Genomic DNA, 22262 nt, shown 5'->3' with positions numbered 1-22262 from the left:
CAGAATGTATTTCCAGGGATGTTTGTTCCAGATTGAAAGGATTCTTTCCAGGTGCTGAAAAAAGATCCATACAGAGGTTATCATCATGAATACTAAAAATTAAGTGGAAATTCTGAAATCTTCCAGATAGAAAAATTAGACTACGTTGAAAAGACTAGGTATCAGGCATTATTAAATTAACATACAAAGCTAGAATATAGTAGAGCAGTGCCTTAAAAATCCTGAGGGAAAGTGATTTCCATTTAGATTTGTATACTGAGCCAAGTACTGTATTGTTTGTGAAAGTATTAATAGCATAAAGAGACATTTAGATATCAAAGCCTCAAATTTATCCTTCATTTTTTTCTCAGGAAGCTATTGGAGATGTGTCTCAGCATTCTGAGAGACTAGGCTGAGGAGGAAAGTGTAGGATCCAAGAAAAAGGATATTTAATAAAGAGAAGAAAAGGAAATTTCAGGAAATAGTTATTCATTGGGCCTGGACAGTAGCCAGAGTAGAATGGAAGGAGGACAGAACATTGGAAAGTTTCTTAGAAAATAGGAAATTAATACATTGCTTTATGTGTCTGAGGATTTTGAAAAGAGACGTGTAGTTCTGCTGGAAAATTCAGAGGAGAATAGTGATAACATCCTTGGAAAACCAGGCAGTTAAGAAAAACCACACTGGGCAGTTATTTCAGGAAAACTATATATAAAAGAAAGGAAGTGGAGTCATTGCAATGTGATTTAAGTGGAAATACTAATATGTACTTTGTAACCATGGAATATTAATATAGGTGAAAGTAAATTGATGTAACTATATTACTGTTATGGGAGGAAGTGTGGGTGTGGGATAGAGGCTGTAGGGAACGAAATTTTTATCAAGAAATAGCAGTCTAAGCATGTTATTTAGAAAAAATAGGGTAAATAACAAAGGAAGCTTCTTTAAAAAGAGGTTGAAAAATGGTTGTTCCTGGTGTGTAGGAATCAAAGATAGAGAAGGATGGATCAGGGGACTCTCTTGTTACTCATTGTGTGCCTTGTCAATTTATTTAGAGCTATTTGCCTTTTTTCTCCTGAGTACTTCCTAGCAAGCAGAACTTCATTTTAGCAACTGCTGCAACAACCGAAGATTAACGATACTTATGATCCCCAAATTACTCTTAGCCAGCTTCACTAGAGACCTAAAAAGCTGCCTGACAATCCTTTTCTTTTTCTTTACTGGCTGACCCCTTTTTTCATTCTTCAGCTCAGTAGCTCTTCTAATCTTTTTCTACTCTTCATCAACTCCACTCCAGACTGCGTTCCTTAATTTTAGTCATTCTTATAAGTTTGTGACACTATCTCATTTTTGTTTTGTTTTTTAGAGACAATTCTCCATTGATCTCTCATGTTTCTAAACATCCTGTGAGCAGAGACACATATTGCCCTTTTATTCTGGATTATCTATTTAAGGATATTTATATAACAAACAACCTTGTAAGATAGAGACAGTCTTCTGGAAAGTCACGCTTACTGTTCAATATAAAGATTCAAGTTCCCTAAGCCCAGAGTTCCTCCGCTATGATTCAAACAAACTGTAAGTGTAACATCTACCCAATCCCCTCCTTGCCACCCTTGTGGGACTTGGGCAAAGGAAATTCAGCAAACATTATCATCCTGTTACTTCCTGTGCTCCTGAGGAGTAGAATTCTTGTCTCTGACTCAATTTTATGACTTATTTCAGGATTCATGAAACAGTGATAGATGAGGTTGTTAGCTTGAAGGCAGGGAAAACCCTGAGACCTTTCACAGTCTATGATCCTTTAATTTTCAATTCCCTAAAGACTAATGATGTTGAGCATCTGTTCATATGCTTATTTACATTCCACCCATCATTATGATGCAATGTCTATTTGAAATATTTCCCCATTTTTAATTGTTTTGTTACTATAATGGCTTAAGAGTTCTTTATATACCGTTGACACAAGTTTTTCATCAAATGTAAGTTGCAAATATTTTTTCCCAATTTACAGATTTTCTTTACATTTTCTTAGTATCTTTCAAAGAGAAAACGTTAATAATTTTGGCGAAATCTGATTCATCAATTCTTTCTTTTATGCTTGTGTTCTGTTTGACTTTTAAAGCCATGCAAATGTATTGCTGTGATTAAATGCAGTTTTTATAACCTGGAAACAGGGGGAACTCTCATTTTAGAGACAGAAATTTCTATCCAAGGAGCAGCAGTACTTAATTTTTCAAAGTTAAATATCTTATATCTTTAAAAAAAATTATTTTAAATTATTTTATTATTGATATGCTAATTTTATCAAGTGCATCATTGTCTTTCGTTTAATCTCCAAATACTAAGTTATATTGTAAATGTTGAGCTGAAAGTATATATTGTTCTGGTAGATTTGTGGTTGTTTTTACTAATTTGCATTTGTAAAAACCATCTCCTTCTACATTCAGTCTTTATACAGTTTCTTTAAACTGTGCTGGATTGGGTGGGATATAGTGCAACCTATTAAAACTCTTTGTTAATGCTTTTTAAAAAATATAGTGAACCCTTTCTGTCTGTGGGTTCTGCATCGATGGATTGAAAATACCACATTGAAAAAAAATGACAAAAAATAAAATAAAAATTTAAAAATGCAGTATGACACCTATTTATGTAGTATTTACATTGTATTTGGTATTGTAAATAATCTAGAGATGATTTAAAGTATACTATAAGGAGAATATATGTAGGTACTTGAGCATCATAGGGGGAGGTATGTATCCCAGAACCAATCCCTCATGGAAGCCAAGGGATGACTAGAATCTGAATTGTGTTATATGCTAATTTGAACTAATGGAGGCAACCAATCGGGGGCGGGGGGCAAAAACCCTCCCTGAGTTTTATATGATTTTTCTTTTTGGTACCATGTACTCTTAGTAAAGACATTGAGAATCTAATTCAGCTCCCATGATTTACAGGTAAAGAAATTGAGGCCAAAGTTTTAAATGGTTTGGCCAAATTCAAGCAGCTACTTAGTGGCAGAGCAGAGACTTTTCATGGTGAAAGTTATTGTTCAGCTGAATTTTCTACTGCCTTTATTGTTTTGTTGCTGCGTTTATTGTTAGACATTCAAACAGCTATATGAAAACCTTTTTTGTGTGTGTATAGAGAAACTCAAATTAGTTAAAATATTTAGTTAAGCCTGTCCCTATTACCTGTTATATGAGTGATTCTGTAAGACTTAAAAAGTATTTCTTTAATAGATTTTGAGTTCTTTCTTCTAGATATGACAGGCCGTGAAATGGATTGGGATGTTTTATATCTGATTTACTATAAATTTAAATCTGGGCTGCTTGATAAATTATTTTTAAATTTTTTTGTTTTCATTTTGAGACAGGGTCTTGCTCTGTCACCCAGGCTGGAATGCAGTGTATAGCTATAGCTCACTGCAGCCTCGATGTCCTGGGCTGAAGTGATCCTCCAGCCTCAGTCTCCTGAGTAGCTGAGACTATAGGCACACGACACCATACCCAGCTAATTTTTTTTGAAGACAGATTTCACTATGTTGCCCAGGCTGGTCTTGGTCCTGAACTCCTAGGCTCAAGTGATCCTCCTGCCTTCACCTCCCAAAGTACTGGGATTACATGAAGCACTGTCCCTGGCCCCACCTGTTAAACTTTGGTATTTACTGTTTTAGTCCTCAAACATTTATGCTAAACTGTAAGAGGTTGTACTTAAAAGAAATGCTAAGTTTCATTTGCTTATGGTGGCTTTATTTTGAGAACTAATAATAAATTCGAGTGCCTAATACCATAGGATTTTATTTTGATGCAGTAATTACCTAAAGTATTTTGGACAATGAACTTTGGAGAAAGACAGCAGAGAATAGTTACTTTTATTTCAGTCGTAGAACATGAATCTTTCAAACTTTTTTTCTGGAATAAAGTCCTCAGACAGAAGGTAGTCATTCAAATCTCTCTAGCTTTAAGAATTGATTTAAAATAGGAACCAGAAAGAAATATTAGAACCAGACGATGGAATAGTTGGATTCATCTATTTTCCTTCCCACAGGCCCTCTGGTGATGTTCTTGAGACATTCAATTTCTTAGAAAATGCTGATGATAGTGATGAAGAAGAGGAAAATGACATGATTGAAGGCATCCCAGAAGGAAAAGACAAACATCGAATGAATAAACACAAAGTAGGAATTCGATTTTATATTCTTATTAGCTATATATTCATGTAGTTGGAATAGAAATTTTTGAGATGTCTTAAGTTACATTGGGAGTGATCATCTTCATTTTACATATTGCTTAAAGGTTTTATGTGTTCAGCTCTTTTTGCATTACATACAGTAGGAATTATTGTTTGCTGTATTATTCACTAAATGGGCAAGAAAGGATTTGTTTTTGTAGGACTAGTCCGTTGATTTTGAAACCTTTTTAAAGCTACCCCCTTTCCACCTCTGCCACAATTGAGAATCACTGTAGAAGTCTGTCTCTTCTTGTACAGTACACAAGGGGTAAATTAACTGAAGTTGCAGTGGGAATACTTCCACCCTGGGTGAGGGAGTAATCTGTGAATTATAAGTAAGTCTCGACATTCTTGTTCTTTAGTAACGAATAATAAAAATTTATTTTTGCTCATAACCTAAGAAACAGGCTTATCTATTTTAGTGGTTTGCGGGGCTAGCTATAGAAGCAAAAGTAGAGTTGATCGTCCATTTGTGAGTTACCAGAGTAGTGTACAGTATTTCAACCATATAAAAAATGTGGGTAGTTCTAATTGTTGGTGCTTTGAGATTTTTCAGTAATGTAAGGGAAAAAATGACAATGTTCCACAAAAGTTTCCAGTCTACAAAATCAGCTTTCAGTTTTTTGATATATTCTATATGTGTATTATAGTCTATTTGGGTGAATAGAGATTTTAAGCCTTTTTATTTTTTTTGTTCTGGAAGGTAAAGCACTATTATAATAATCACAGTTATGAACTTAAAGTAGTTACTATGCCATATCTCTATGAATGAAGGACTAAGCCTGCAGTTTCCCATTTATGAGGTCAATTCAAGATAACATATCAGAATGCAAATAAGTGACTGGTTCTTCAGTGGAGGACTAATTATGAATATACTATAAGAGACTAACTGTTCTTAATGATTAGCCCTTAAACCATTTTTAGTACCATATTACTTAGATCGATCTTGGACAGCACTGTTGAACCATTTATCTAAGGTATAATTTGGGATTTGTGAATTACATGGGCAATCTAAAGTTTTGGATCCAAGTAATTTAAAAATGGGTGAATATAGTTATGTGACAATATTAAAGGATCCCTTTTTAATGTAGAATAAAAGTAATTCTTGGCTTATATTCTATTTACAGATAGGTAATGAAGGTTTAGCTGCTGACCTAACTGACGATCCTGATACTGAGGAAGCACTGAAAGAATTTGATTTTTTAGTGACTGCTGAAGATGGTGAAGGAGCTGGAGAAGCACGGAGTTCGGGGGATGGCACAGAATGGGGTAAGGTGATAAAGAAATAGGGGGTGGGAGGAAATATAGCCTTTAATGATGAGTTATTATAAAATATTACATGTGGAATGTGTGTATCTGAGTGTATGGTGGCAGTTAAACTGAGAGCAAGGGAGGTGATGTTGAATAATAACAAGGTATTTTGTACCAATTTATTTACATTTAGTGACTAAACTGCTTAATATATATGGCTTCTGGTGGATTTAGATTTTTGTAATTTGTCTGGATTTAAAGTTGAACTATTTAATTAATTTGGAAATTCATTTTCTTTTTCTTTAATAGATTTTTTAAAATGTATGTATTCAGTTTTAAACATTCCCATTATTTAATTTGGTATTCTAGATTTAGGAAGATTTAACTCAGTATGTCTATATGGTGTTATCTGATTAATTACTAAGAAGCAACAAAGCTACTAATCCTGAATTATAGCTCTATATTGAGCACAATTTAGTGAAGATACTAAACTTTACTGCCTATAATATTCAGTGTGTAAAATGTTAGGGCCTAAACTTTGGAAGTGTTACATAATGCTAATAATGATTCAGGCATAACTAAAAGAAAACGATTCTTTATCTGTACACAGTTAAAAACCCCATTAGGAAGTAAAATAAGTGTAAAAAATATTTTAAGGTAATAACTGATGTCCATTATGTTTTTCCTAGTAAATACGTTCATGCAATCCTCATTTAATATCAGCATGTTGTCTGGTAGGTGGAGCAAAGTGTGTTTACTGAGCTTTATTGGAGAAAGTTATTACTTTTTTTTTTTTTTTTCTGAGACAGTCTCGCTCTGTTGCCAGGCTGGAGTGCAGTGGTGTGATCTCGGCTCACTGCAGTCTCTGGCTCCCGGGTTCAAGCAATTCTGCCTCAGCCTCCTGAGTAGCTGGGACTGCAGGTGCACCCCACCACACCCAGCTAATTTTTGTATTTTTAGTAGAGACGAAGTTTCACCTTGTTAGCCAGGATGGCCTCGATCTCTTGACCTCGTGATCTGCCCACCTCGGCCTCCCAAAGTGCTGGGATTACAGGCATGAGCCATTGCTTCTGGCCTGGAGAAGGTTATTTTAATACATCAAAGCTTTGCTTAATTACAAGGAAAAGGAATAATCACTAGATTTTTTTTAAAAATTATTTTGATAGCAAACATTTGGGGTTTTTAGAAAATGCCTTATTTATGTGTTTAAACCAAATATTGCTAATAGCAAGAGAGAATAAACCTAATATATAATACATTTATTATCTTGATATAAAAAATGAATCAAATACTTAAAAGATTTGAATTTTGCCACCGGTTTTCTTTTTATAATTCTCAAGCATTATTTTCAGACCTTCACTTCTCTCTTTTCCTAAATGGAAATAGAAGAGACACATTAATTTAATACATGGGAAAACTCCACAATTACTTTGTAGACTACATTTTTGTACTTACTATTTGAAAACGATTGTGTTTTAGAAGGGTACATTTCTTCAAAATCAGCATTGCTCAGGAGAAACAGTAAAAGTATTTAACTTTTCTTTTAGCTTATCTGTGCAGGCATTCAGTGTCAGAAATACCTTATCTTTTTCCAGTAATCTCAAAAGTATTGTTTTTTTCTTATTGTTTTATAATTATATAAATATATAATTATTTTGTAATAGAAGCATGTTTTAGAAAACTTAGAAGCTACAAATACATGAGAAGATGAATTTTTTTATAAGTATATGTATATATATTTACTTAGTTAACAAAGGATTTTGCTAAATGTTGATTTGTAATGCACACTTTTCACTTAATACATGGTTCTTCTGTAGCGCTTTTTGGTTTTTTTGAGACAGGGTCTCTCCTTGTTGCCCAGGCTGGAGTGCTGTGGTGCAGTCGACTCACTGTGACCTTCGCCTCCCAGGCTCAAGGGGTCCTCCCACCTCAGCCTCCTCAATAACTGAGACCACAGGCGTGTGACCACACCTGGCTGATTTTTACATTTTTTTTTTTTTTTTGTAGAGCCGGGGTTTGTCCATGTTGCTCAGGCTAGTCTTGAACTCCTGGACTCAAACAATCTGCCTGCTGGCCTCCCAAAGTGCTGGGATTACAGGCAAGAGTCACCACACCCAGTCAGCATCGTTTTTAATAGCTTCATAATATTCTGTCAATAATGTGCTATAATTTTATTTAACCAGAGCCCTGTGATGCACATTTAGATTATTTTCATTAAAAAGAAAATGATCAAAATAATTTATTGAGTATCTCTTTAGCTAAATCTTGACACAAATTCATTCCTGTTTCCTTAGCCTCAAGTTGCTAGCAGTTTAGTCAAAGGATAAAGAAAAAATTCAGGAATTTAATTTATATGGAATGGCATTATTTCTTTGATAATAGTTTCCATATTACGTACAACTGATTGATCCTTCTGTCTGAAGACTTTTGAGATTGTAGAGCAGAGTTTGTTTTAAGACAACTTTCAATACTTTGTTTTTTATTGTCAATATTTGACAGTGCCTGTGTCTCCTGTGTAAGCAGAAGTAATTGAAAAAATATCTTCCAGACAAGATGGAAATACCATCTTTAAGACATTTTAAGTTCTCGATGAAGGAAAATAACTTAAGTACAAGATGGTTCAAATAGTTTTTTTTTTTTCTAAAAGAAATGAAAACTGTCAAGTGATTTATGCACTGTTTCCAAAGTTCATTATTTCTACTCAACAAGATGTCATAGTCATTTTTTCCAAAGCAAAGAAGATGAATATGCAAGCAGTCTTATATTTATGAAATTTATTTGCTAAAAAATTGAATACGTTTATAAATAGGAAAGTGGTAGCATTTAGATTTTTTTTTTTTTTTTTTTTTTTTTTTTTTTTTTTTTTTTTTTTTTTTTTTTTTTTTTTTTTTTTTTTTGGTGAGACAGAGTCTCACTCTGTTACCCAGTCTGGAGTGCAATGGCACATTCTTGGCTCACTGCAACCTCTGCCTCCCGAATTGAAGTGATTCTCCTTCCTCAGCCTCCAGAGTAACTGGGATTATAGACCTGGCTAATTTTTGTATTTTTAGTAGAGACAGGGTTTCACCATGTTGGCCAGGCTGGTCTTCAACTCCTGACCTCGGGTGATGCACCCCCCATGGCCTCCTAAAGTACTGGGATAACAGGTGTGAGCTACTGCCCAGATTTAAATTATTGGGTAAAAGAACACTGATTGTTTTTTTTTTTTTAAATAAGTCTTGTCTTAATGAAACATACTCCAGTACTTACTCACATTAGAGAATCTGATTTTTATTTTGTGTATTAGCAGTCAACAAATAACTTTGTTATCTCTGACTTTGAATTTTTTTATTTACGAAACCACTGCCTTTTAGCAAGTTTTTAAATGGTCTTTTCACTGTCATCTATATTAGTCTGAGTTTAATATTAGTAATTTTTCATTCTTCTTGTTATCAAAAACAGTAGTTGGGATTTTTATTTTGCTTTTTATTTCATGGAGACTAGACATTTTAAAATTGTTCATTTATTGTCTCCTGCCTTTGAAACTGTGATTTGTAGAGATTTATAGAAGTACAAAAATACAGTTATCACATGAATGTTTGTACTTAAGCATAATGGATAAAGTATGAGATTATTTGCATAAAGTTAGTAATAAATTTATGCTACAGTTAATAGATTTGTGTAATTCCTCTGCTTTGGTAATCAGAATTACCATAATAGAATTTCATGTTTTTGTGGGTTTGAGCTGTCAGGAGTCAACTTTTTTATGCATATTTGTGTTTTCTTTTAGACAAAAAAGTTACTGTAAATGATTCAACCTCATTTCTTGGTATTTTTTTCCCCCTAGATTTTTTAAAAACAGGATTAATATGTAGAAGATTATGCTGCCTCTTCCCTTTTGCTCTTATCTATTTGTTATAAGCAATATCAAATCAGCTGTTACTTACCAGGCAAGTTTCAGGATGTTGTTTGTGCACATATGCATTCACCAGCCTGTTCTTTGCACTGCCTAAATTTACTTTTGTTTTCTAGATTTGAGATTATCTTGCAAGTATTTTTTTCCTTAAGCTTATCCTTATTTTATTCCCTATGCAATTTCACTCCACTCTCTTTGTCAACTATAGTTAGAGTTATACACAGTGTTTTTCTCTCTACATAGATCTTTTAGAAAACTGTTTGGCTCTTGCTAAATTTTTCTGTTGTATCTAATTTCCTATATAAACTTTGTATGACTTAAGGTTTTTTGGTCTCTATGAGGTTTAGAAAATATTTGCTCAAAATGTATCAATTTGTCTTGCTTTAAGTAGTTGAAATTAAGAATTGTTAACTTCATTAAGATGAGTGCAAATGATTAATTGTTGAGATTCCGGGGGTTTTTTTTGGTATATTCAGTAAGTTTACAGAAGGAGTCCTATGCAGCGTAGTTTTCAGGAAACTTCATGATTTAAATACATGTGAATTGAGTAAAGTGAATTTTCTCTTTAAAACTGTATTACAAACAGCATTACAATTTGTGGATTTGACAGATAACCTTACGTGTGAGTTTTGGTCTTGAGTAACCTAGTTTCAAGTAATTCAAGTTAGCAAGTTGATTTAAAGCTTAGGATTTAGTTTTTTGCATACTGACCACCTGTGATCATAGGTAGGATAACCATCAGGGAAAAACTTACGACAATTGTAGCAGGAAAAACTCAAGGTACAGTAAATATTTGCATTTCTGTGTGCCATTAAAATATGAGAGTTTTTTAAGTTTGGTACATAAAACAATCTATAAAGGAAAAGAAAGGCTTTTTATGTCTACTTTATAGATTAAGTCAGTGAGGCCTAGGGTGGCTCTTACAAAACTTTGTGAGCCAGAATATACTGAGTTATCAAAAACTTAACAAGTCACAGTGTTAAACTTCCTAATGACATGGCTGTTTTAAAACCACACAAAGTAGGGGAAAACCCTCAATATTTAAAATAATTCTCGAAGACTTAATTATTTTTATGTTCCCTCTTTTTAGTGCTGTTTTTCCTCTAGTTTACCATGAGTAAATTTTTCTCAGGCACGAGTATTTAGTTAAATGTGGATTTACTATTCAGCTAAAATAGCTGACGTATCTTTAGCAGATGTACAGCAATATATGTTTTCACTTCTCCATGCTGATCACTACTTTTATCCTGAAAAAGAAATCATTTCTAAAAAAACTCTTCAGTGGAATTTGAGTTTTGTTTTTTTGTGTTTTTGTTTTTTGTTTTGTTTTGTTTTTTTTGCTAATCTTAGTTATAGACGAATGGAAGAAGGTAATGAGATGTTGAACTATTTGGGTGGGTGGGGGCAGAGGTGGGATTCTCTGAATGCTTTGTATGGATTATTCAAGACATTGTATTTTTGAACTATATGTATGTATTATATTGGACTAGAATGCCTCTCCATTAGTACAGTTAATCCTGTGCATGCAGAATCAGTATGACAGAAGGTGCATGAATATTTTCATCAATGAAACAGCACTTAACTTTCTAGCTTGCACTTTTCCAAGTAGTTCGCATGTATTTCATTCATTTGCTTTTATGATGCTGGCTGAATATTTTTTATTAACATTTTTATAAAGATGCAGTGATCTATTTTTATAACATTAGATTTCTAATGTCAGTCCATTGAATGAATAATAACCTTCAAATTTGTGGTTCATAAAAATGAAGCACCATTTAACTGTCGGTATTAAATGTTTAGAGACTTATGACTTGGGCATTTAGAGTTTGAGTTGTGAATACCAGAACTGAGACTGCACCTTTAAAGTATTTTGAATATATGCTATTAGTACATTTTATTATGATTATGTAAAGCTATAACAGTTTACTGCCAACAGCTTGCATTGCCAACTGCTGATTTTTTTTCTTTTAATAATATGCTGCATGTAGATAAAGATGACCTCTCCCCAACTGCTGAGGTTTGGGATGTAGACCAGGGACTAATAAGTAAACTGAAGGAACAGTACAAGAAGGAACGAAAGGGGAAGAAAGGGGTGAAGAGTAAGTGCAGATTCTGACTATTATAATTTTTGTGTTACCAATAATTGAGAAAAAATTCTTCAATTCTGTTATTTTTTTTTTGGTGTAACTTAATTTTTTTTGTTTCGTAAAGGGGGCAACTAACTTTAAACTTTGTCTGTTGTATAATTGAAATTTGTTTGTATATAATTTAGGATGTTATTTGATCAAGTAGAAAACCATTTAAAATATATGGGAAGGGAGAAGGGATGATTTTGAGGATTGTTTTTAAGCTTTAAAAACTTTATCAAATTGTTAGGAATATGGGCATTGGAATAAAAACTTAATAAAAATTTGTTCAAAAGGGAGAAAAGTATAAATTTCTCCATTTTTGATACATAGAGTATAGTTATAAACAACTCATATCCAGGTTACATTTCTTAGTTCGGGAATCCTTAGCCCTTTCTATATTTTTTGCTTTCTGTTGTTTGCAGTTGAAGAGCAATTCTCTGCAGTTCAACCGCAAACAACAACAGCAGCCAAAAGAATCTCTTGGGTAGTATTTTTTGGCTACTGTGGTGCAGGAGACCAGGAGTGGGAAGGCAGTGGTGACAGTAGGGTTTGTTTAGTCATTGCTGGATGTCTTGGTGCCTGGATGTATTTTTCATTATGTTGTATATTAACCAATGTATTTATTAAAAGTATAAATCAGCTATAACACTTCTCTCAAGCGATTCACTTCCATTCGGTGAAACAAACTTAGAAGTTGCCACATGAAAAATATCTTCAGATGTATGACTATTAACTGGAGAAACTTGAAACTTATATTTTGGATCTGTTTTGAACTGGCCGTTGACTCCTGCTAGTCTAACATTTTGACTGTATAAAGCAGAAAATAGTTTGAGGAAAAAGGCAAAAACAATATAGACATTCTTTTATGTTTCTTTGGTGACATACATTCATATGTAAAATGGCAGGTGTAATGGAAAAGTGTGCGAATTTCCTCAATAAAATATTTTTTGAGTGATTTCATTTTTTGTGAAGGCTAATATGTGAGGTTTTGGGGATTTCACCCGTTAGAAAATTTTCTTTTATAACTTTATGATAGCTTTTGTTATTGCATGTGAATTAAAATACTATACAGTGAACTGCTTGTTGTATTTAAAAACATTTGATACTGAGCTGGGGTTATGTTTAGTTGCTAACATCATTTACCTATAATTCAAGCATGTTGAGTATAAAAGTTTATTTGCATGATTGACTATTTTAGAATAGACAAAATGACATTAGAATTTTAGGTTTTTGTTTGTTTGTTTGTTTGAGTCTCTCTCTGTTGCCCAGGCTGGAGTGCAGTAGCGTGATCTCAGCCTACTGCAACCTCTGCCTCCTGGGTTTGAGCAATTTTCCTGCCTCAGCCTCCTGAGTAGCTGCAACTGTAGGTCTGTGCCACCACGCCAGGCTAATTTTTTCTGTTTTTAGTAGAGACAGGGTTTCACCATGTTAGCAAGGATGGTCTCGATCTCCTGACTTCATGATCTGCCCACCTTGGCTTTCCAAAGTGCTGGGATTACAGGCATGAGCCACGGTGCCTAGCCTAGGGTTTTTTTTTTTTTTAAAAAAGAAAGTAGTTTATTTTAATAGTGCGTTTTTTTTATATATAGTATCATAAACTGACTTAATCTGCTGAAGATTTCTTTTGAAATGTTAGATAATGTTGCTTCTAATTTAAAATAGAAGTATTCCGTTTCCCCCTCAGACTATGACTACACCTATATCTTTTTGAGGTCTAGAAATAAGATAGCAGTCAATTCAAGGTCTTTTTTAGTTGTTGCTTTTAAATTTTTCTAAAAAATTTTTAATTATAAAAAGTATGTTTAAGAAATATTAGACAAACTAAAGCTGAATTTTTAACTCCTCATACAAAATTTTTTTAGAGACAAAGTCTCGATCTGTCACCCAGGTTGGAGTGCAATAGTGCAGATAGATAGCTCAATATAGCCTCAAACTCTCCTGTCCTCAAAGTATCCTCCCACATCAGCCTCCTGAGTAGCTGAGACTACAGGCACATACCACCACACCTGGCTAATATTTTATTTTTAAAAAAATTTTTGTAGAGGCAGAGTTTCTCTGTATTGCCCAAGCTTGTCTCGAGCTCTTGTGCTCAAGCCATTCTCTCACCTCAGCTTTTCAGAGTGTTAAATTATAGGCATGAGCCACCCTGCTTGTCCTTATGTTTTTTTAAATTGGAGCTTAGTACACATAATATTATAATTTGCCTACCGCCGTCATAGAAAACATCACTTTATGTCAACAAATAATTCCTTTGTATATGTTTGTGATTTTTTTTCTTTCAAAACAATAGAAAGGAACCCAGTATGTCAAAGAGATGAAAGAGGGCTTCTTTGATTGCATCAGTATCTGGAGACCCCAGATTCGTAACTTAAGGCTTTCATGTCTCAATGTATTCTGTTATTCAGCCCATTCCACTTTAATTTTGATTTCATATCTATTTTTTCAAAAAAAATGAACTTTGCTTATATAATCATAAAAATAACACATGCTTATTATTCAGATGAGAAGTACATAGGAATATAAAGAAAAACTATAAAGTGAAAATCACCTGCAATCCTACCACTCAGAGACTTACTGGTTATTTGGTATATATTCATCCATCTTTTCTTAAAAGTCTTTATACATAGCACTTCCTTTTTAATATTTTAGCTAGAGTATTATTGTTGTAATTTAACTCATTCTTTATTTCGTAATGTTTCATAGTCATCTAAAATATTTTTGTGGATTTAACCTCGCCTCCATTAGTTAAACTGTAGATTTGTTTCTTATTTTAAACATTTTCATAAATATTACTGTCTTTGAGGCTACTAACATAAGTAGATATAGGGATAAGGTCTTTAGCAGAGTGTCTCAGGAAAGATAATTAAGAAATAAATTATGTTTATTTTTTATACTTCCCTTATGGAGTTTTGTAAATTAAAAACTTTTTGCTCTTGAATACAGAATTCAATTTGAAAATGTTGGCTCTGAATCCTTGGCATGAAGATAGAATTTAAGAAAACAAAAACTTTTTTTTTTTTTTTTTTTTTTTTTTTGGATCACAGACTTCGAATGATCTTCATTCAAATAGCTCATCATGTTATTAATAAGCTATAATTTTAAATGAAAAGGTAATTCATGAATTTCTTAGCATTTTTATTATCTAACCCATGTTGGTTATTATTCTAATATTATTCTTATTTAGCTTTGTATACGTTAGAATAATTATCTGTTGCCTTTTGATTTCTTTTTTTTTTTTATTGATTTCTTTTAAAAAAAATTTTAAAAGAAATTTAAAATGGCGACTCACTCCTGCAGTCCCAGAACTTTGGGAGGCCGAGGTGGGTGGATCACAAGGTCAGGAGTTTGAAACCAATATTGTGAAACCCTGCCTTTACCAAAAAATAAAAAAATTAGCTGGACGTGGTGGTACATACCTGTAATCCCAGCTACTCAGGAGACTGAGGCAGAATTGCTAGAACCTGGGAGGCGGAGGTTGCAGTGAGCCAACATCACACCACTGCACTTCAGCCTGAGCGACAGAGCAAGACTCCGTCTCACAAAAAAAAATTTTTTTATCTTACAAATGACACATAATTATAAATGAATGTTTTTTGGATACAGTGTGATGTTTTAATACATTGAATAATGATAAAAATCAGAGTAGTTAGGATATTCATTTCTTTGTGGTTACAGCACTCAATATCCTTTTTTCTAGCTACCCTGAAATATAGAATACATTATTACTAGCTATAGTCACCCTACTGTGTTACAGAACCAGAACTTATTCTACCTACGTAAACGTAAACTTGTATACATTTACCAATCTTGATTTTTTTTTCTTTATTCCAGAATTTGTTAGTAATTCACACCTACTAGATTAGCACTAAGCTTCTACAGATTTTTTTCACCTCAACTTCTTAAAGGGAAGAAAACTATTTGCTAACTTTACCGTATGGAATCAGCAGATGTAATCCAGTCTTTTTCTCTTTTTTTTTTGGAAGGGAAAGAGAAAAATGGCAAGAATGCTGACTTTTTAACTTTGTAAAGACTCATTCAAGATTTGACTTTTAAATGGAAAGCCTTCTAAAATCAAGTGCTAAGTTAAAGTTTCTGTGTCTTCCAGCTTGTTCACTCTATCCCATCCTTCTTTTTTTTCCCCCACCCAGGCAAGAGGAAAAGGGATTAAAAGTGACAGCCTTGTCTTGGAGTGTAGACCCACTTCAGTATTTCCTTCTTACTAAGTGAGATATACAATATAATTGAGATGTACTTTATCTTATTAATACTCTAAGAGTCAAGACCATGAAACTAAAGAGGGCTGATGCACTTATTTTGATTTCAGGCTTCAAAGGGTTAAGCTTTCTTTTCCATTTAACTTTTTATTTTGACATAATTTCTGACTTAAGAAAATTTTGTGAGAATAGTACAGAGAATTTCATATACTTTTCACCCAGGTTATCCACCACATGTTAACACTTTACCACACTTGCTTTTCCCTTTCCTTTCTGTAAATATATATATTTTTTTTTAATTTGTTTTTTGAGACAGGGTCTCACTCTGCTGCCCTGGCTGTAGTGTAGTAGCACATCGTAGCTCACTGAAATCTCAAACTACTGGGCTCAAGCAATCTTCCCACTCCTGCCTCCCAAGTAGCTGGGGCCACAGGTGTGAACCACCATGCCTGGCTAATTTTTAAATTTTTTAATACACAGGATCTCTGTATGTTGCCCAGGTGCGTCTCAAACTTCTAGCCTCAGGTGATTGTCCCACGTCAACTTCCCAAAGCGTTAAGATTTGAGGCATGAGGCTAGGTGTGGTGGCTCACATCTGTAATCCAGCACTTTGGGAGGTCGAGGCGGGCAGATCACCTGAGGTCAAGAGTTCAAGACCAGCCTGGCCAATAGGGTGAAAACTTTTGTTTTTTGTTTTTCAGTTTTTTTTTTTTGGGAATAATTCAGAAAACTGAGTTGTAGACATGGTATTCTTTAAATAAATTAGCATATATTTATACAAAGACATTCTCGTATATGACCACAGTACAGTCATGAGAATCAGGAAGTAAACATTGATGCAATACTAATATCTAAGCTAAAACTCAGTTTTCTTTCACTTTTTAATAATTAATATGTTTTCTGTAATTTGGGAGGAGTGTGAAGGAATGTTCTGAATTAATCTTTTGTAAAAATGTTGGTAGCATTTTTCTAACTTTAAGGTCTCCATTTGTGCTGCATTTTATATCTTAGTAAAAACATACAAACCAGTAATGATTAAAAATCACACAGTGAACAAAGCATCTGAAATATGGAGGTTGTAGTTAGAATAAGACAGAGCAGCTAAAAATCTTTTAAGACTTTGATATTTGTCACTCCTTTTCAACATGGAAAGGTTAAACTGTGGATTATAATAATGTAATTTTCCTTTTATAGGAGCTGTTATTATAGCCTGTTACTGTTAAGCTATATTATACCTATACAATTTAAACTTACCAATAAAAGATTATTTCATTTCTTGTCTTCAAAAGATGTTCCCCATTTTAAAAATTCACATTTTGGGAATATGTATGTTTTTAGTCCTGGTTCTCAGTGGATGGACTTTCCTTAATTTTCCTAATTATTCTGGTTTATGCTGACTTTTCTGTCTTTTCTGTGTATAGAATATGATTTTTTGCCATCTCCCTTCTTTCCTTTACTGGTGTTTCAGAATTGCTATGTATCTCCTGGCTTGATTATCAGTACATTAGAAAAGCAGGAAGTCTTTTAACTTTTTCAGTTTGTTTTAATGTAAATTGTAAGTAAGCTGCCCTGAATCATTTTCTAATTTTTATTTTTACAGTTTTATATTGTCATTTCCTTTTCTAGATCCAAGAAAACATGTCACGAGGAAATACAGTTTTTTAAAGTATGACTTCAAGCCACATATTCAAAATTAGGCATTTGAATACCTTTAAGAAGAAATTACTCTTACAATAGGTTTTTTAAAAAGCCTATTTTTTTTTTTTTGCTTACACTACAAATTATTTGTTATGATTAAGCTACTTCCATTTAGCAGATAGTACTAATTCCAAGAGCCCACAGAATAGTTACATTCTCTCTCCTGCCTCAAAGACAAAAAATTATTTTGTAGCAAAGAGATACTATTTTTACCTAGGAATGTGGTTTTATGTTTCTGGCTTTAATTTCACAATTTTAAAACAAACTATTCGTGTCCTTTAACTCAGGATTTTTTTCTTTCTTTTCAAGAAAATAACTTAGGTATTTTGCCTAGGATCAGAATGTATCAGATTGATACTCTTTAATCAGTGCACTTTTTAAAACCAAAGACTCACTTTGCAGTTGAAGTTATTTTTTCTTATTATTGTGATCTCATATTTATTTAAGACGAACAGTTGTCATGTGAAAACTTTAGTTACAACAGTAGAAAATAGAACAGATCTAGCAAACATGACTTAAGTAAATTTTCATGCTAAAATAAGCTTATCTTTTCCAGATTGTTTGCCTACTACAGTTAGTTTTGCTTCAGAATATAAAAGTTGATGAACAAAGGGAGGGCTCATTTGAGAAATGGAAAATGTTAGATTTATTCAAAAGTACTATTTTACTTATAGAGGGCATAGGAAGATAAATTTCATGGCATGAGTGTGTGTGTGTGTGAGTGGAATTTGAAAATGTAACAGTAGTCTATAGTTTGGCTTACACAAGGCATAATTAGCATGTTTTTCATTGTGTTGTAGTCTATTTAGAGGATTATGCATTTATATAGGACTTTGTATTTGTTAAGAGGTAGGTGGGTTGTATTCATAGTAGTAGGAAAGTTTTCCTAGCTGGGCACAGTGGCTTCATGCCTGCAATCCTAGCACTTTGGGATGCTTAAGAGAGAGGATTGCTTGACTCCAGGAGCTTAGTACCAGGCTGGGCAGTATGGTGAGACCATCTCTACAAAAATATAAAATACAAAAATTAGGTGGGTATAATAGTGCATACCTGTGGTTCCAGCTACTCTGGAGACCAAGGTAGGAGGATTGTCTGAGCCTAGGAGTTTAAGACCAGCCTGGACAACGTGGTGAGACCCTGTCTTTACAAAAGTTTTTAAAAAATTAGCCAAGCATGGCGGTGCATGCCTGTGGTCCCAGCTCCTGGGCATGCTGAAGTAGAAGGATCGCTTGAGTCCAGAAGGTCAAGAGCCAAGGAACTTGAGGCTGCAGAGAGCCATGTTTGTGTCACTGCATTCAAGTTTTCCTTGCTGTAAGAATTAGAACAAGTATTTGTACTTCTGTAAATTTCAGTTTTTAATTAGTGTTTAATGCATCTTCAAATACGCCTTTAAATATTGATATTAATATTGTCTAGTATTCTGTTATACTGCTACAGTTTTCTCATTATTGTTAATAAGACTTCAGACTTTTTATTTGAAGTTGTTTTGTTGCATTTATTATGTTTAGAATATTGGATAGGTTTAGAAAGAAAACAAAGACATTAAATTTACAGTTGCAAGATGCTTGACCAGGCCTGGTGGCTCATGCCTGTAATCCCAGCACTTTGGGAGGCTGAGGCTGGTCGATCACCTGAGGTCAGGAGTTCGAGACCAGCCTGGGCAACCTGGTGAAACCCCATCTCTACTAAAAATAGAAAATCAGCCGGGTGTGGTGGTGGACGCCTGTAATCCCAGCTACTCAGGAGGCTGAGGCAGGAGAATTGCTTGAACGCAGGAGGCAGAGGTTGCCGTGAGTGAGCCGAGATCGTACCACTGCACTCCATCCTGAGCAACAAAAAAAAAAAAAAAAAAAGAAAGAAAGAAAAAGAAAAAAAAGATGTTCTACACAATAGAGTTAAGACTGCTAATTATGAAATCTGCTTTCATCTTTTGGCAGCTTTTGAGAAACTAGGATTAGAGCAGGGAAGTTCCATTTTTTTCCTCAACTTGGCACTGTGTCGCATAGAGGCTATTTTACATAAAATATTATATAATTTGGGATCCTCAGTTTGAAAAGTAGCTTTCATAACAGCTCCTAATTTCTTTCCCTCTATCTCCCAGTTCATGTGTACAGAAAGATTATGACTTTACATTATCTGTAACAAAACTTTCTGTCGAGCATTTATGTTTCACATTAGCTATCATATAATGAAATTATTTACAAGGTAATATTTATTAAAGGCATTTTATGTTACATATAAATAAGAGAACGGGGAAAGATCAACAAAAGCTTTACAGAAGAGATGGAACTGGTGTGGAGGAATGGGTAGCATGTGGATAGACTGAGGTTTGTGTTAGAAGATTGGGGGAGGGAGAGAGAGAGTGAGTGTGTGTGTAGAAAGTATTCTCACCTTTCTGAGAATGGGTGAGGACAGCTACGACAAAATATGGCAGAAGTAATCTCAGTGAACACTGAAACTATATGGAAACGTTTTGACTGGAAAATGAAGGGAGTTAAAAGATAAGATGGGATAGAAAAAATAGGATCAGATTATGAAGCACTTGCAAGGTTAAGTACATGATTTTAGTTAACTTTGATCCAAAGAGTTTTTAAGTACTACTTGTGGTTTCTAAGCGAAAGGAGATGTAATAAATGTGATAATTTTGGAAAATTAGTTTAGTTGTAGTATTATGAATGTGATTGAAGATAAATGGAGCTTGGAGATAGAAAAAACAATTAGGAAACTTATAGTAATTCATAAGATTGAAAGCCTTGATTAAAGTCAATAGAGAGAAAGAGATAAACTTGGAGAATACTTTAAAGGAAGGTTCTTTTTAAAAACAGCCCCCACCTTTTTACAATTTTACAAGTTGAAGAAGAATTTAAATATGGTTGCAAAATTTTAAGAACCAAAATTAAATAAATGGTGGTGGTAGTCATACAGGTGGGAAAGTTACAAAGGGAGCTATTTTGCAAGAAATGATGATGTTTATTTTCTTTTACATTGAATTTAGTTGGTAGTTGGACATCCAGTTGACAGTTTTTTGTTAGAGAATTTGTTTACGGTCATTTCACTGTGGGAGGAAGCCCTCAGATAACACTGAGTTTTTAAATTATTATTATTTAGGAAATTCAGGCTATGTAACATATTCCCCAATCCAGAAGTAGAGTTGTTTAAGCATTTCTAAGAAGTTAGGAATTACTGCAAAATAGGATCGATAAATGTGTAAAAGTCCACCTATTTCCACTAAGTTTTACTATCTAATTGCTTGGCATTTTGTTAAGGATACATAGATGAGTAATAGTTCTTAGAGTTACTTATACTTAAATAGCCACGGTGCACTTAAAAATATATAGCAGTCGAATTCACCCATTAATGTTGTTGTTAGTAAATATAAGGTCATAATGATTGACCTTGGACTTACCTATTTTATTTTTTTTAACCTTATGTAGATTATAAAGCATTGTCTTTTCAAAGTATTTTTTCTGACATTCTTAAAACTTTTCTTTCAAAATATATGATTGAAAATAAATTATTCTGCCATTTCTAAAATTCAAAGTTAAAGAATATTCCACAATACTACAGAGCTTTTGAGTTTCATATATTTTGGCCTGAATTATCCAGGCAACAGCCAAAATTCTTCCCTTATATTTATGGCTCATGACAGTGTTGAATTTTCATATCATTATGAGAAACTCAGAGATCTTATGGATAAATCAGATTTTTCAGATTTGGGAAAAGTGAAAAAAACATTTTGAAAGAAATTTGGGTTGATTTGTTAATGACAAATTTGGGCTAACATGGCAGGAAAATATCCATGGAAACACCAGGTAAAGTTAATTGTTTGTTGCACCCTCATAAAAACTATTTTTGCTTATTCCTTTGTTAACATTTTTAAACAGTGAATTATGTTGATAAGCCCTTGTTTTATTCTTTACACTGGTAAATGTTAACCTTAAACACCAAAATTTTCCTTTGTTTTAATGATACCTTCCATGTCTGTGAGCTTACAGAACGTTAAAGAACTCTCTGTAGTCTATGGAGATATATGTATGTAATATATGTGTATCGTTAGAGAGAGACATATGTCTCCACAGAAATAGTGAATATTGAAAATATTTAAACTCAGTGTGTTTTGGGGGATGGTATGGAAAATGGAAGACATCTTTAATTTTTCTGGTGTTTTAATAACTGGGACTTCTTGATAGTCTGTTTTGTTAATAAATTGGTTTTAAAGGCTGCTGGCAAGTCAAGCGGTAGCCATTAAATGAACCTCTACTGCTGACATTAATTTACAGGGGCCAACAGGACAAAACTCTACGACATGATAGCTGATCTGGGAGATGATGAGCTGCCCCACATCCCTTCAGGAATCATTAATCAGTCTAGGTCAGCCTCTACTAGAATGACTGATCATGAAGGTGCAAGAGCAGAGGAAGGTACAAAATTTAGCTACCATGTTTATTTACATTGCAGAAGACCTTAAATCCAGATCACATCTTAATATTGCAACTAGGCTACTGTTTAAAATGCTGATGATCATTTTATATGATCTTTAGAGAAGGTGTTGGGCAAGCTCTTGATATAATTGTTTAGGGATTTTGAAATTTCTGGCTTCTATTTCTTTATATTTTGTTTCTATTTTTAATGTGAGCAGGAGTTGTTTCCATCACAGGTAAATTCAGAGCACTTTCTTAAATGTAATTTTAGCTACAGATCTAGTAACGGGAAAATAATTTACAAAAACAAACTTAAAATAATACATATGGAAAAACAACTCATTTTATCTTACTGCTTAAATTTAGCAACTAATAATAATTACCACTTACTAGATGACAACTATGGTGCCAGGCATTGTGCTTGAATTTTTTTTTTTTTTTT

General features: G+C 33.5%; 1 protein-coding gene across 1 annotated transcript in view; it reads left to right on the top strand.

Moving 5' to 3' along the window:
- STRN3 (striatin 3) overlaps positions 1–22262 on the top strand; it is a 122431-nt gene that overhangs the window by 73469 nt on the left and 26700 nt on the right. The window contains exons 6-9 of the mRNA XM_037741732.1: positions 4030–4159; positions 5340–5481; positions 11347–11457; positions 21680–21820. Of these exons, the coding sequence (XP_037597660.1) occupies positions 4030–4159; positions 5340–5481; positions 11347–11457; positions 21680–21820 (524 nt within the window). The remainder of the gene's footprint in view (positions 1–4029; positions 4160–5339; positions 5482–11346; positions 11458–21679; positions 21821–22262) is intronic.

Source organism: Cebus imitator, unplaced genomic scaffold (genome assembly GCF_001604975.1).
Source record: "Cebus imitator isolate Cc_AM_T3 unplaced genomic scaffold, Cebus_imitator-1.0 Scaffold104, whole genome shotgun sequence".
Classification (NCBI taxonomy): domain Eukaryota; kingdom Metazoa; phylum Chordata; class Mammalia; order Primates; family Cebidae; genus Cebus; species Cebus imitator.
The sequence above is the reverse complement of the archived record's forward strand: the minus strand, read 5'-3'. Positions and strand labels throughout refer to the sequence as shown.